General features: G+C 45.0%; 1 protein-coding gene across 7 annotated transcripts in view; it reads right to left on the bottom strand.

Annotated features, from left to right (window-relative positions):
- Nucleotides 1-14,706, bottom strand: part of TNS3 (tensin 3) — a 343,445-nt gene that overhangs the window by 82,849 nt on the left and 245,890 nt on the right. For 6 of the 7 annotated variants that reach the window (XM_029063073.2, XM_039911723.1, XM_029063070.2 and 3 more), the window contains one exon: nucleotides 11,314-12,564. The exons of the other annotated variant lie outside the window; for it this stretch is intronic. In XM_029063073.2, coding sequence (XP_028918906.1) covers nucleotides 11,314-12,564 — 1,251 coding nt within the window. The remainder of the gene's footprint in view (nucleotides 1-11,313; nucleotides 12,565-14,706) is intronic. 7 annotated transcript variants of the gene reach the window in all.

The following is a 14,706-nucleotide window of genomic DNA, read 5'->3' as shown; positions in this document are numbered from 1 at the left end:
CAGCATCCCAAGCATTTATCGAACACTCTGTGCAAGCATTGTACTAAATGCTGTGAAGATTACAACGAAGGTTAAAATGGCACAGGGCCGAGTCCTCGAGCAATTCAAAATCTAAGAAGGGATAGACAACAATTGAAGGAAAGATTTCAACAGTTCAAATTTAGATCATCTAAATGTTTAACATCTAATGGCTGTTTTTAAAAAATCACTTATAAAGTTCCAAATGGCCTTCTATCTTAGTTCAAAGGGCACAGGACAGCCCTTTGGAAACACTTTCATCAAAATAGATTTCCTCTTGTTAGAAGCCCATTAAGGGCAGGAAATGTTAATGTTTTATTATTGTACTGTACTTTTCCAAGAGCTTAGTACAGTGTTCTGCACACAGTTAACGCTCACTGAATGAGTGAATGAGTATCAGTGGACAGATTGAACAAGTGATCAACATCTAAGTGCTTAATACAGTGCTCTGCACAAAGTAAGTGCTCAACAAATATGATTGAATGAATCTGACTCTGAAAAAAATCCTCCATTCAGTAAAGACAGCTGCAGAATCACTCCATAGTTGGCTTTTATTTTGATGTTGTGGTTTTTCTTTTTTTAATGGTATTTTTCTAGCGCTTACTATGTGCCAAGAACTGTACTAAGCACTGGGATAGCAACAAGTAAATCACATGGGGCTCACAGTCTTAATCCCTATTTTACAGAGGAGGTAACTGAGGCACGGAGAAGTTAAGTGACTTGCCTCAGGTCACACAGCAGACAAGTGGAAGAGCTGGGATTAGAACCCAAGTCATCCATTCATTCATCCATTCATTCAATCGTATTTATTGAGCGCTTACTGCACGCAGAGCACTGTACTAAGCGCTTGGGAAAGTACAATGCAACAATAAACAAATTCCCTGCCCACAACGAGCTTACAGTCTAGAGGTGGGGAGAAAGACAACAACACAAAGAAATAAAGTTAGAGATATGTACATAAGTGTTGTGGCGCTGGGATCAGGGACGAGCAGACGGAGCAAGCCAGGAAGATGCAGAGGGGAGTGGGAACCGGGGCTTAATCTGGGAAGGCCTCGTGGAGGAGATGTGCCTTCAATAAGGCTTTGAAGAGGGGGAGAGTCATTGTCTGTAGGATCCCCCCATTTCCCTCTGCTCCTCCCCCTCTCCCTTCCCATCCCCTCAGCACTGTACTCGTCTGCTCAACTGCATATATTTTCATTACCCTATTTATTTTGTTAATGAAATGTACATCGCCTTGATTCTATTTATTTGCTATTGTTTTAATGAGATGTTCATCCCCTCAATTCTATTTATTGCTATTGTTCTTGTCTGTCTGTCTCCCCCGATTAGACTGTACGCCTGTCAAAGGGCAGTGACTGTCTCCATCTGTTACCGATTTGTACATTCCAAGCGCTTAGTACAGTGCTCTGCACATAGTAAGCGCTCAATAAATACTATTGAATGAATGAATCTGAGGCAGGAGGTCGTTCCAGGCCAGAGACAGGATGCCGGCTGGGGTCGACAGCGAGACAGATGAGATCGATACACAGTGAGAAGGTTAGCACTAGAGAAGCCAGGTGTGTGGGCTGAGTTGAAGAAGGAGAGAGGTGAGGTGAGGTAGGAGGGGGCAAGGACTGCTTCTCTTTGATGTGGAGGTGGATGGGCAACCGCTGATGGTTTTTGAGGACGGGTGGGGGGGGGGGGGGGTAGAGGGGAAGGGTGACGTCCTGAAATGACCCGGGCAGCAGAGTGAAGTATGGACTGGAATGGGAAGAGACAAGAGGCTGGGAGATCAGCAAGGAGGCTGATACGATAATCCAGGCGGGATAGGAGTGTCCCTCTGACTCCCAAGGCTCGTCTCTATCCATCAGGCCACACCGCTTCTCCGATTAAATAACTACAACTCCTTTCACTTTTCCTTATAGAGCTCACTTTCCTTCCTTTTAATTATTTTGTCTCTCTCCTCCGAATCCTCCCCAGTTTCCCACATCTTTTGGAAAACGAGAGGAACTAAATTAGATACAGTGTTCTAATAAGAGCCCGACACTGGCTTTAGTAAGAAAAAGATGTCTACAACTTAATTTCCAAATTCACAAATACAGGGTAAATCACCTCAAAACTATTTGTTTACATTTACTCGGTAAATTAAGCCAAATTTTAATCTATTAGTAAACTCCCTTGCATTCCTCTTTAATTGCAAACCCAAATAATCACAAATCATGGTTGGATTGCTTGGGGCTTCTGGATTTTAGCTGAGTCTGCTTTACAAATTCAGAGTAGGAGAAAAAGGCATGTGGGGTGGAGAGAGGTATTACAAAAACAAGTTTAAGTAGCCCGGCCACTTTAAATGTTCACATCTGCATTCTGCACTATATGGTTTTTGTTTTTAACAAGCAGACATTTAACGGCTTTAACCCTTAGCACCTTCTAACTGGAAGAATGTACTCTGTCCAGCTGGATTGCATTTATCGTTTTCCCCACAAAATAAGATGTGAGAAATGCTCTGAAATGACTAGTCTGTCCTAGAGATGAGAAAAGCAAGGAGAATCAACACCTGAAATTTCTTATGTTAAAAAAAGGCTGAATCTACTATGTAAAATAAGTTTCTGCTTAAAATCAACGAGCAATTTCAAGACAACAGCTGCGAATAAATTTTTACCAGTCATCCCATCTGTACATTACACCCCGTGGATAAAAACTCCTCATTCTGCAGGAAAATGATCTCTTTCAACTGGCAAAAAGATGAAATGGACCAAAAAGAATAAATATACATACATGGCCCCTGGGAAGAATGGTCTTGGAACACTTAGAGAGACACAAAAGCAAACAAACACACACACACACGGGCAAACACAGCTCCTTTCACACAAGTAACTAATCACCTTCTATTTCAGAGATAATAATAATGTTGGTATTTGTTAAGCGCTTACTATGTGCAGAGCACTGTTCTAAGCGCTGGGGTAGATACAGGGTAATCAAGTTATCCCACGTGAGGCTCACAGTTAATCCCCATTTCACAGATGAGGTAACTGAGGCACAGAGAAGTTAAGTGACTTGCCCACAGTCACACAGCTGACAAGTGGCAGAGCCGGGAGTCGAACCCATGACCTCTGACTCCGAAGCCCAGGCTCTTTCCACTGAGCCACGCTGCTTCCCTAAAGATAAACCATGTGTAATGTAACCAACGCAGGCCTTCTTTTTCAGTCTCATTTTAATTACGGAAGAAGACATTTTTGGACATCTTGCCTCCAAATTCAGAGTCTCATTACCAGACGACGGTAACAGAACAAGGGAGGAACACAAATAATTTCCGAAAACAGTGTCACGATCCCCTTTCTGCTGAAAACATTATAACTGTCTCCACGGTGGAGGAATGGGTGGAAGATCTAATTTTTTTTCCACCCAGCTTATTAAGTTATACTGCAGGTTCAGACCTCTGACACTGGCCCAGATACCCATTGTGGAGCAGTTTGGATTACAGATTTTTATGAGTGATGATGATGTGGTTTTGGCTCTCGGGCTGTCCTTGAGAATCATCCAGGTCATGGGTGTTCCCTCACTTTTCCCTTCATGGGATTAGTCTGCTTCATTCCTTTGCTCTTCCTTTTCTCCTTCATCTCTCACCCCTCTCCCCTCCCATCTGCTCCTTTCTTTTCTTCTCCTCATTTCCATCCTCAAAATTAAATGCCTTACACTGTATTTCATTTCTCAGCAAACACTGAATCCCAGAATGAACCCAAGGTCTTAGTGATATACTTTCCAAAGAAAAAGCTGTAGATTTTGACCTCAAAAATGAAATGCATAATGCTAATTATTACTACCATCACCATAGGCAATTGTCTTTAAAAAGTAGAAATAACAGTGGTCTTTATTGAGCACTCGGTGACTGAAGGGCCCTGGACAAACTGAATTAAAAATTGCATCCAAAACAGAAGAAGTGATCCCTGTTCACCAGAGTTTTCACTCTGCTGAGAGAGATGCAAAAATATTTACAAATAGAGAAATCAGAAGAAATAACTGAATTTGCCATTTGATAATGAACATAGGAACCAGTACAGACCGGGAATGGGCACAAACAAATGCATTAAGGGCTAAAGGTGGTCAACCTGACAACTTGTAACGGTAGGGATTATTCATGTTTTAATCTCCCTCTCCAGACTATAAGCTCGATGCGGGCAAGAAACGTGTCTACCAACTCCGTTATAATGTACTCCCCCAAACGCTCAATAAAAAGGATTGATTGGAAGCCGGGGACCAAAACTTCTGCATTTGATATATTCTTCCAAGTTCTTCGCACAGTGCTCTGTATACAAGTGCTCAATAAATACCAATGATTGACAGATAAATGAAGTAAAATCTTGAGGAAAACACCAGAATTTTGGATGTCATACCTCTCAATCAATCCGTGGTACCGAGCGCTTCCTGTCTGCAGAGCACTGTACTATGTGCTTGGGAGAGTCCAACACAACAGAGTTGGTAAACACATTTCCTGATCACATGGAACTTATTTCACGCAACCCGCATCCCACCTCACTCCGGGCCCGGACCCCTGATTTTGCAGCCCCATAAGATCTGTGGTGAAGGAACCAGTGGCAGCAATAAGAGGAAGGCTTCCCACCGCAAGCCGGCAGCACTGGAGCTGAAGAGAACATCAGTGAAGTTGGATGATGAGCTAAGGAAATGTGCAAAAGCCAGAGAATCCCACAGAAGAAAGAGAGGAGGGGGTGAGTGTTCACTCTGTCTCAGAGGGGACAGGACGGGCTTACGTAGGTCTAGAATAAAGAGGCCCTGCATTTACCTTTTGAGGATCCCTCCCCCTTCAGATCTGACAATAATAATAATAATTTTGGTATCTGTTAAGCGCTTTCTATGTGCCAGGCACTGTATTAAGCGCTGGGGTAGATACAAGCAATCCCTGTGCCATGTGGTGGTGTTTTTAAATGATATTTGTTTAGCACTTATTATGTGCCAGACATTGTATTAAATGCTGGGGTTGACCCAGTATCATCGAGTCCCACGTGGGGCTCACAGTATTAATCTCTGTTTTACAGATGGGGGAACTGAGGCATGGAGAAGTGAAGTGACATGCCCAAGAACACACAGCAGACGATTGGCGGAGCTGGGATTAGAACCCAGGTCCTTCTGACTCCCGGGCCTGTGTTCTATCCAGAAGCCCAAAGTACTTCTCAAGTCTTGCTACTAGATTTTGCAGGAGCCTGTTAAAAATGTTAGTAATACTGGTCCCGAAACTCCTTCATTGAATTTCAGCTGCATAGTCCACACGCAGAAGGTGTCGCTGTGAATGTGTCTCATTTTGTTGTGAAATGTGACAAAGCAGAATTACATTTTCCAAAACCTTGGTACTGCTGGTTCGACAATTAAAGGAAGGATATTAGTACAATGTATTTATCTAGAGGTACCTTTATTTAATGTATTTGGGCTCCCGGCTCAATCCTCTCTACAAGATCTACAAAACTCCCTCGTGAATATAGGATTTTGTTCTTCCCTGAATAATGCTTGGCTGCTTCTTTACAGAGTCATAGTGACAGAGCAGCTCCAAAAATTATGCAATACTCAAAACTTTAACAGAATGATTAATTAGAACAAACACCATCTACGATCAATTGATAAGTGAACTGAGTATTTGACTTAAAGAAGGAGAGTACTAAGGGACATACTTCCTGAGCTCTTGTATTTATTCCAAACTGGAAGCCCTGTTTTATAGTTTCAAAATCTGATTAAAATTGGTTCTACCACTCAGAAATTATGGAATTTATCATCTTTTTCTTTGGATGGGAAACCACTGCCTTGCATACCCTTCATGTATGCAAATAACTTAATGGTCTACTATTGTTATTACTGACCTAATGCTATATAGAAAGGAAATTAAAAGTAATTCGTAAGAATAAGGCCCTTATGTAAATAGTTAATATGATGTCTGCTTCGAGGAGGCAAAAGTTTAATGAATAAAGTAGCTCGACATTAAATGGATCAAGCCTCAAGGTATGGAAAAAAATATAGGCAGCTTTCTTTTGCCAGGGTAAATTTATGCCTTGGGCTAAAACTTACATTTCACAAGTTCAGTCATTTCTTTTGTTATATACGCATTATCTTTAGTAATCTTACCTTCCACCCACTAAAAGGAAATGATCCAAGAAATGCCAATGACACAAAGCTCTACACATGCCTGAGGATAGTTGGAAAGGTCATTGCATGCCTATCATAAAAAAAGTACCTTACTGCTTTGCAAGTAAAATTGCATAAAGTGCTTGGTAATCTAGAGTAAGATGTCAACTCTTCCTAGATTGTTTGGTAAATTATGACTGTGTACGATTTCCTTTAAGTTAAAAAAAAAATGAAATAAGGAGAAAATGAGTCAGGAAGGGTAACAGAGCCAAATGGGAGAACTGTTCCCTTTCTTTCCTTCACCTTTTGACTAATCAGTACCTCTTATCAAAACACATTTCTTGATGTACTGACAAGTCCTTCAAATACCACAAGATATGGAATCTTTGCTTTTTTTTTTCTGAAAATCAGTAATAGCCGATATCATTAAGTTTCTTTAAAGCACTCGATCAGCTTAACCCCTCGTACCTTATCTCGCTGCTCTCCAACCACGAATCAGCCCCACACTTCACTCCTTTAACGCCGACATAACCCACTGCACCTCCATCTTGTCTGCCTCCCGCCAATGTCCTGCCTCTTGCTTGGAACGCCTTCCTTCTTCATATCCGGCAGGCGGTCATTAAAAGCACTCTCCTCCAAGAGGCCTTCCCCAACTAGGCCCTTATTTCCCCTATTTCCAGTCCCTTCCCTGCCCTTGCACTTAGATTTGCATGCTTTATTCTTCCCAAGAGTCCACCTCATGGAACTTATGTAAATATCCATAACGTGTTTGTTTCTATTAATGTCCGTCTCCCACTCTAGACTGTAAACTCACTGTTGACAGGGAATGTGTCTGCCAAACTCTGTTATAATGTACTCTCCCAAGCACTTAGCACAGTGCTCTGCATACAGTAAGAGCGCAATAAATATGGTCGAATGATTAATTCAATGAAATGATAATTATTTGATCTGTTTGGGCAACAGATAAAAGCCCAACAAAGCTTATTGAATTAGCTGTTTTAACTTCCATGTTCGTCCATTGTCTCACGAAGAAAAAACAGACTCTCATACAATCCAGCTTGTGTTGAACTGATTGTGACTGGAAATATATCTCCCCAGTCTTAGATATATGATTTTTTACCCTTCGGAAACACCAACATAATATTGTTTGCATTTTCTTACACGACTTTCATTTGCTCGACCACTGAATATTACGTTATAAACTTTCCCACTAGACTGTATGCTCTTTAAGGGCAGGGATTGTTTACCAACTCAACTGCACTGTACATTCCCCCTAGCTCTTAGTATAGTGTTTTGCACACAGTAAGCGCTCAATAAATGCCACTGATTGAATGATTGACTGAATGATGAAGAGCTGTAGGAAAAGTGTAAAAGCTAAGTGAAATTAATAATAACTGACATGTGTGTGAGCATTATCCTCAACTCATTGCTCTCATTTAGCCCACATGTTCAATCTGTCATCAATCGGGTCAGTTCTACCTTCACGACATTGCTAAAGTCTGCCCTTTCCTCTGCTTTCCAAAGTGCTACCACCCTGAACCAAGCACTTATCATTTTTCTTGACTCTTGTATGGGCCTTCATGGTGTAACTGTTCAAGGACTTAGTTAATTCACTCTCCTGTCCAGATCATTTTTGTAAAAAAAGCATTCGGCATACATTTCCCCACTCTCCAAGAACCACGCTGGTTGCCCATCCACTGCCATATTAAAAGGAAACTCTTTACTATTGGCTTTAAAGCACTCACTCAGCTCGCCCCCCTCCGACCTTACCCCGCCGATTTCCTCCTATAACCCAGCATGCTCTCTTTGCTTCTCTTAACACCAATCGACTCACTGAACCTCGATTTCAACTATGACATCGCTGACCTCCTGCCCACGTCCTGCCTCTGGCCTGCAACTCCTTTCCCCTTCATATATGACAGAACACCACTCTCCCTATCCTAAAAGCCTTATTAAAATCACATCTCCTCTAAGAATGCATCTTCAACTCTTCCTTTTGCATCCCCTATGCACTTGCATCTGTACCTTATAAACACTTAATATTCACTCCGCAGCACTCAGGTACACATCTGCAATTTATTTTAACGTGTATATCTCCCCCTCTAGCCTGTAAGCTCCTTGTAAGCAGGGAAAATGTCTTCCAATTCTATTGTATGGAACTCTCTCAAGTGCTTAGTACAGTTCTTTTCACACAGTAAACTCTCAATAAATATCATTGATTGGTTGACTGATTACAAGGGGGAAAGCACACTGGCAATGCAAGAATATAGCCAAGCACCACAAAATAGTAAATGAATACTATCGCTATTATTCCAACACTGAAGGAAGGGAAAGTGTTGATAGGGTCTCATCAGCCTTAGCTTCTTCTTCTAAATCAAAGGGCCCTTATACACGTATACTGGCTATCAATTTGACAGTGTGAAGCATGAGGGAGGACACCCAGGGAGAAATAAAATGGCAGGAATAGTTATTTCTATAAACTATCGCATTTCAAATCGTCCAGACTTCAGGCAGAAACCTGCAGCTTGTAGGATTTTTCTTTTGGTCTTCTGGGCTCAATAAGTTTGCAGCGTGTACATGACCCAGACCAAGATGTCCCCGTTGCCGGTCTGCTCTGAAATGTAGGGCAGTGTCTGTCTCTCCGGCCTTCTCTGTACGTCTCCTATGAACTTATATCTAGCCCAGACACCAAGTTATATTTCCCCCTCTCTTTTCAAAGCCTTTCAGATGGGCAAGGCAACATAATGGAGAAGAAACATATGGAATAGCTCAACATGCCGTATTTGAAGAGATGAGTTCCCCCCACACTGAAATTGATATATTTCACTGGGATTTGGATCACCTTCAAAGCTTCGGTTCTCCAACATTCAAGGGCCTCTGAAGAAGTTCCAAACATTTGGGGTCCTGTATAAGGCTACCTCACTTTAATGGAGTTTCCAAACCAACTATTCTTTGGTTAAAGCCATCCTAATCTCTTCTAATCACACAGCTTCAGAAACAAACTCAGACTGTCCAATGCCCCCATCTCCAATAGAACGTTTCTTTCCTCAATCTCGGCTCTTAGTAGTTTTTCGCACAGAGGCTACGGCTGATGTGATGATGTGCCCTCGGCAGAGAGAAGCTGATCTTCTGCCCAGATGCATTCAGCTGCCAAAGAATTTGGAGATTCAGACTACACTGAAGCAGCATGCCGAGAAGCAGCATGGCCTAGTGGCAAGAGCACGGGCCTGGGAGCCAGAGGACATGGGTTCCAGTCCCGGCTCCGCCACCTCTCTGCTCTGTGACCTTGGGAAAGTCAATTAAGCTCTCTGTGCCTCAGTTACCTCATCTGTAAAATGGGGATTAAGATTGTGAGCCCCACGTGGTACAATCTGATTCCCTTGTATCTACCCCAGGGCTCAGAACAGTGCCTGGCACATAGTAAGCACTTAACAAATACTACTATAATAATTATTATTACGCTTTCCTTTTTGGTAACTCGCTTTGTATCAACATGATCCTATGTACCCATTAAATATTCCATTCTCCTCCCTCTGAGTTTGTGTTTTCAATATTACAAGATTCCCTTCTATAGTTATTCCTATTATAAAAAGAGAAGAGATTGAAAACAAATTAATCATCTCTCTGAGGGGAAATTGTACTGAACACCTTCAAAGTTTTACCTGAGGCATCCTGTTGGTGATATAATTCATTCAATCATATTTATTGAGCACTTATGGTGTGCACAGCACTGGACTAAGCGCTTGGGAGAGTACCGAACAACAATAAACTAACACATTCTCTGCCCCAGGAGAACCTGGGTTCTAATCACGGTGCTGCCACTTACCTGAAGGGTAACCCTGAGCGACTCACTTCATTTTCTGTGCTTCGATTTCCTCATCTGTAAAATTGGGGGTTCAATTCCTGCTCTCCGGCCTATTTGGACTATGGGAACCGGGGAGGGCAGGAACTGTGACTGACCTGATTTTCTTATATTTAGTAGTCAGTCCATCGGTCAGTCGATGGTACTTATTGCGCACTTACTGTGTGCAAAGCACTATAGTGCCGGGGAGAGTATGATGTAACAAAATAACAGACACATTCCCTTCCAACAATGAGCTGACAGTCTAGACTGGGAGACAGACATTAATATGAATAAATACAATTACAGATATGAACACAAGTGCTGTGGGGCTGGGAAGGCGGAATGAATAAAGGGAGCAAGTCAAGGTGATGCAGAAGAGAGTGGCAGAAAAAGAAAGGACGGCTTAGTCAGGGAAGGCCTCTTGGAGGGGATGGACCTTCAATAAGGCTTTGAAGATGGCGATATGAAGACAGAGGGTGTTCCAGTTTAGTACAGTGCGTATTAAGCATTTTACAAATACTCCAATTATTATTATTACACACGGGACCCTCTGCCCTTTCTTCCTCTCTCCCGAGCCACACACACTCACAGAGCTGGGGGAAACTGAGCCAGGGTGGGAGCAGATAAGAAGAAAAACTACTCCTCACATAGCCACTGTCAACAGTTACCTCAAGTTAGGGATTCTGGGGCTGCTTACTGTTGTACTCCTGCAGAGCCTTGAACCCCGGGTAGCTGATGGCAGCGAATAGATCAAGAGCAGTTTCTCTCTCCCCTTACTCGGGCACTGGTGGATACCAGCACATTGGGTTGGACCCGGTCCCTGTCCCACATGGGGCTCACAGCCTCGATATTTTACAGTCGAGTTGGTCCCAAATGGGTCGTTATGAGAAAACAACACATTTAAAGGCAACCAATTTAAACAGCAGGGATGCTGAACCCAAGAGCAATTTTAATTTTAACTGAATATTTCAGATTCACTTGTAAATTAGAATCAGTGAGTCAGCAATCTGTACTGTGCACTTCACTGTGCGGAACACCGCACTAAACACTAAGAAGAAGAGAGAGAAGCCTGTTTTCCTCCCAAAAGACTGTTCACCGTGCTCCAACACTGAGCAGGGATCTCAGGCCTCGAATCGTCTTGCGTAATCGGAATTCACCAAAAGCAATGTCTTTGTGGAGCTGTGTCATAAATGGTTAAGGAAAGGGATTCCAGGCATCCATTCTCTCCAGCGACGTTGACAATCGTCTACAAAAGGGAGCAACCGCCTGACTTTCCGCCGAAGAACAGCCCGAGGAAAGAAATCTGGAAAAAAGCACTCCACGTACACACGACGGAAACGACTCACCGTGTCTGCCGGGATCTCGGTTACTGACTTCTCCTTTGTCGTGAAGCCGACCGCTTCCCCGGAGTCCTCCTCTCACCGGTACGCTGGGGGATGAGGACCCATTGGATTGACCCGCGGAGGCACTGATATGCGTCGGGATGGGCTCAAAAGTCGGATCGAGTTCCAGGATCAATCTGTTGAGCTGCTCGATGGACTGGTCGATATCCAAGGTTGGAGACCCTGCCAAAATTCCCGGATTCAACCCCGAATCCACCCCGTTCGTGTCCTTCTCTGATAATCTGGATCTGAAGCCTTCAGGGTGGAGCTGCTGGGGTGCCTCGCCGGGGTGCGGAACGCCGCCTAAACCCCTCTGAACGGCGTCTCGGCTGCTGGACCCCCGGGCGGGCGTACTGGGGACGCCGGCCCGAGCCGGGCCCCCGCTTGGGGATTCTGCCGAGCTGGGGAGGCCAAACCTCCCCTCGCTCTCCGGAGCGAAGCCGTACTGATGTGCCGTGACCATCTGCTGTTGGCGAACCCACGTCTGGGTCGAGTAGCTACTCTGGCCGAAGGCCTGCGCCTGGGAGGAGTCGGAGGGGTTCCGCTGGAGGGGCTGGGCCTGCTTGGGCTCCCCGTTTCCAAACGGCCTCTCGAAGAGCGGATCCACACTTATGCCCAGGTCGGGGGCCAGGGTGTTCGGGTGGTCTTCCCCGGTGTGGCTCCCGAATCCATCCGACAGCAGGGAGTTCTGGCTGCTCTTGTGGCAGCTAAAGTTTCCGAGGTGGTTGGAGGGCTGGCCTTCCGAAGAGGACAGGGTCCCGATACTGTCCACGCTGTGTAAATCGTGGTTGGGCATCTCGTCGTCCAGGATGTCGGTCTCGCGTTCCTTGAGTTTGGCATCCCCGTTGACGTGAACCTGGGCCGGCACTACGTGACGCGTCCCGCTGTACTTGCTTCGGGCATCGGTCATGTCCTTCAGGGGGCTCCCCGAGTTCTCCAGCCCAAAGCCACTGAGCAGCTGGTCCAGCTCGGCCTTCTCCTGCGGGCTCAGTCCCCTCTTGGCTCCCGGGGCCGGGCGTTCTTCAGTCTTGTCCGTCCGCACCGAGGCGGTGGAGTGGCCGGAGTCGCTGCTGACGGACAGCGTGTGGTCGCTGGGGTCGGGGCTGTGGGGGGCGGGGACCGAGGGGGCCCCGCCAGGGATGTTGGGATCCGAGGAGCAGTTCTTTCTCACTTTAGCATAGAGGCTGCCGTCGATCGGGCCGGGGGTATGGAGCACTGGGAGGGAAGAGGCCAAAGAAGAGAACTTTTAGGTAAAGGCTCTGCCCACCGTGACTTGCGGGGCAGAGGGGATTCGCACGATGCCACACCTCCCCGATGAACCCTAGAATATAATTATAATGCTCGTTATCTTGCTCACTCCACCAGTGCTAAACCTCTCCCATCCATAGCTCCTGAGAACGCTCTCGGTTCCTTCCCCCGTTGAAAGGCAGCATGCTTTGTGGAAGGCACGCAGGCCTGGGTTCTAGTCCTGGCTCTACCATTGGCCTGCTGTGTGACCTTGGGTGAGTCTCATAACCTCTCTGAGTCTCCTTTTCCTCGAGTAAAATGGGCATCCAATACCTGCTCCACCTCCCTCTTAGACGGTGAACCCCGGGTGGGACAGGGACTATGTCCGGTCTGATTATACTGTATCTACCTCAGCACATAGCACAGTGCTTGGTCCATGGTAAGCCATTAATAAATACAATATTTTTTGATGATTATTCTCTCTCTGGAGTAGTCATCTAAACAAATAGCAGCAGTAAGAGAAGCAGGACGGTCTAGTGGAAAGAGCGGGGGCCTGGGAGCCAGACTACCAGGGGTCTAATCCCGGCTCTGCCAACTGCGCGCCCTGTGACCACGGGCAGGTCACTTAACTTCTCTGTGCCTCACTTTTCTCATCCGTAAAATGGGGATTAAATACCTTTACTCCCTCTTACCTGCACTGCGAGCCCCTCTGCGGGCTAGAAACTGTATCCAATGTTGTGTCGACCCCAACTCTTAGAACAGCGTTTGACATATAGTAAGAACTTTACACATACCATCGCCACAATAATGCCAATAATAATAATGAAAACAGCAAGTCCCACCATCCCCGTGCCTCCTCTTGAAATCCGTTGGGCAGCTCTCTCGGTGGGAGAGAAGAAACAGTGGCCACAGTGACAAGAGATTTGCCACAAACGTATCCTTCCACTCAGGGGAGAGAGCTGGGTTCCACATAATAATTAACCTAATGATGGAATTACTTCATCAGCTTATAAAAGCAATAGAGTACCTCTGATGCCTTACACAAACTGCGGACTGGCATCCTTTTACCGCCTTAAGGTACATATTTCAATTAGAAACAAAGGCTTCAAAAAAACAAAACCACAGCCCGGGCTGAGAAAGGAAAATAAAAAACATGTATGAGAGCCTGTAGCAAAATAAATTCTCCCCACATTCCCTTTCAGTTCTTTGTGTAGTGAAATTATAGCCATACAATAACAAGGTGATTGTTTACGTTTGTTTGAAAACCCACGCTATTTGGGCGCCTGGAATTCGAGAGACATGACTAATACACATTCCACTAAAGATGGAAAGGGCTTTTTAATGTTAGGGAGACATATGCTTCCAGCATGTGTTCTGTAGCTACCAGTCTATCGGTTCAAGCTGAAAACATTTATCATAGGTCAATGGTTTCTATGTTGTTTTTGGTTTTTTTTGGAAACCTGAAGAAATGTCACGCATGCCATCAGAATAAGAGCTCCCGAAGAGCATGTCAGAACGCGTACTCGTCGGAGGTGAAGAGGGAGACGAGTGCATCGAAATGAATGTGGAGCAGAAAATCTTCCATTTCATTTTTTATTTTAATAATTACCCCCAAATCATGATGTCAGAAAGTACACGCTAGAAGAGATACCGAGCACGTGGCCAAAGTCAACCATAATCACTACGACGGGGACTGGGGAGATACGGGGATCATCTGCAAAACCCTTTCACCACTGAAACAAATAAGGTTCTTGGGAAATTGGACAACCGAGCCTAGGAGAAAGGGGCTTCGGGAGAGAAACAGATATAGGTGTTTGGATATAGACACCTGGCCCTCTGGCAGAGCCCCTCGTTAAGAAAAACTTGCATTATAGTAATCATTCCGTGCGTAACACTGCGGGGGTGCACACTGTACACATGCTCCCACATTCAACCACCCCTTCAGAAGGGGTGTCATGCTGTCACCCAGGCAGACTGCCATTAACGGAAGAACTTTTCCTAATCCTGTCACCGCGTACTAGCCATTCTTCAGAGCGCAAACATGCATTCTGATAGAATTAAATGTATACTGTGTCGTGAAGAAACGAGGAAACCACACACGCCGATATGAGCGGGAAATGGAGGCTCAGT

Source organism: Ornithorhynchus anatinus, chromosome 4, assembly GCF_004115215.2.
Source record: "Ornithorhynchus anatinus isolate Pmale09 chromosome 4, mOrnAna1.pri.v4, whole genome shotgun sequence".
NCBI classification, from domain to species: Eukaryota; Metazoa; Chordata; class Mammalia; order Monotremata; family Ornithorhynchidae; genus Ornithorhynchus; species Ornithorhynchus anatinus.
This window is presented reverse-complemented; position numbering and strand designations above follow the sequence as displayed.